At 53.1% G+C, this 1,240-nt stretch overlaps 2 protein-coding genes across 2 annotated transcripts in view; one reads left to right on the forward strand and one right to left on the reverse strand.

Annotated features, from left to right (window-relative positions):
- Positions 1-39: 39 nt before the first annotated feature.
- Positions 40-850, reverse strand: LOC112344066 (ribosomal RNA-processing protein 1 homolog; the record flags this gene model as incomplete). The annotated part of the gene is made up of 1 exon (XM_024668187.1): positions 40-850. A coding segment is annotated over exon 1 (811 nt), but the record flags the coding sequence as incomplete, so codon positions are not given.
- A 102-nt stretch (positions 851-952) lies between these two features.
- Positions 953-1,240, forward strand: part of LOC9652926 (dicarboxylate transporter 2.1, chloroplastic) — a 2,265-nt gene continuing 1,977 nt past the window's right edge. Inside the window, exons 1-2 of the mRNA XM_024668185.1 lie at positions 953-979; positions 1,099-1,216. Coding sequence (XP_024523953.1) covers positions 953-979; positions 1,099-1,216 — 145 coding nt within the window. The remainder of the gene's footprint in view (positions 980-1,098; positions 1,217-1,240) is intronic.

The raw sequence follows: 1,240 nt of genomic DNA on the forward strand, positions 1-1,240 counted from the left end.
CTCCTTTTGATCTTCTTAAAGTCCTCGGAGAGAGCGTACAGCACCTTGCGATTCTCTGTACAGTGTCCGCTGAAGCTGCGAGCTCGAAAAGCCTCTTTTCCATTGGTAGACCGGTCACGAACTCGGCCAACTTGTTCTCTGACCCTTCAGCGTCGACACTCTCCCTCGCAGCCTCCAAAAGACGATCAAAAACTCTTTCTTTGACGCGCTTCAGCACATTCTTGTCCGGACCAAGCGCAAGAGTTGCATAGAAAGGCTCCAGAAGAATGCCGAGAACTTCTTTCTCCTCCGGAAGAACACCATCAAGTTGCTCCAAGAAAATGTCCGCCAGATGCATACTACACCCCTGGGCCGGGAAGAGATCGTTGGAGAGAAAAGCCCGATTTTTCAAAGCGTCCATGTAGCGCTGGACAATCTCCTTGTCCCATCTCTGCTGCCTGAGTGCCATGAACATAGAACTCACGAACTTCCGCTGGAGAAGATAGAACTTGTCCATCCTCAAATGGTCTATCCCGCCCCATTCTCTCCGCATTGTGCCCAAATACCCCTCAAAGAACTGGAGAGCTAATTCGCTCGGAAGGCGCTGTACAAGCGATGCGAGGCGCTCCGCAAGATCTGCCTGGACAATCGCCTTGTCTGCGTGCCAGTAGCAGTAGAAAAGCCCCTTCCAGATCTTCCTCAGGTCGGCTTCGTCCACGGAAGTCCGGCATTCCAACCAGCTCGCCAGGAGCTCCACTGCGCGATCGCGTACCTTCTTGTCGACCGATGCCAGGCGCCGTGGAAGACCGCCGGATTGGATTTCCAGCTCGCCGCCTGCCGCCAAGGGCTTGCTCTTGTTCTTCGCGACCATCGCTACGCCGCAACTCTCTGCGAAGAACCCTAAACCTTGAAATCAAAATAGACGGTGCCGTCAATAACGTTCAAAAGTCGGTATATTCTGCTAACATTGTAAATGCCGACTAAACGAATGGTGGCAAATGTATGCTTTAGTTAAGCCAGTGGTTTTCTAAGGCTAGGGTTTTCGGGGCCTCCATTCAACGATCAAGCGATGGCGTCCTCCTGGCTAATCTGATCGTCCAATCGCCCAAGAATTCCCAGGCAGCTGGAAATCTTGAAGCGCTGGTAAGGAAATCTCGGGATGGACAGGGCATTGGCGATGGAAACGCTAGCTCCGGGCGCTCGATTGACGCACTGGCGGAACTCCGCAGTTTCTCCAGTCAGATTTCCATCCCGGAAAGCC

The sequence above is a fragment of the Selaginella moellendorffii genome, unplaced genomic scaffold (genome assembly GCF_000143415.4).
Source record: "Selaginella moellendorffii unplaced genomic scaffold, v1.0 SELMOscaffold_566, whole genome shotgun sequence".
NCBI classification, from domain to species: Eukaryota; Viridiplantae; Streptophyta; class Lycopodiopsida; order Selaginellales; family Selaginellaceae; genus Selaginella; species Selaginella moellendorffii.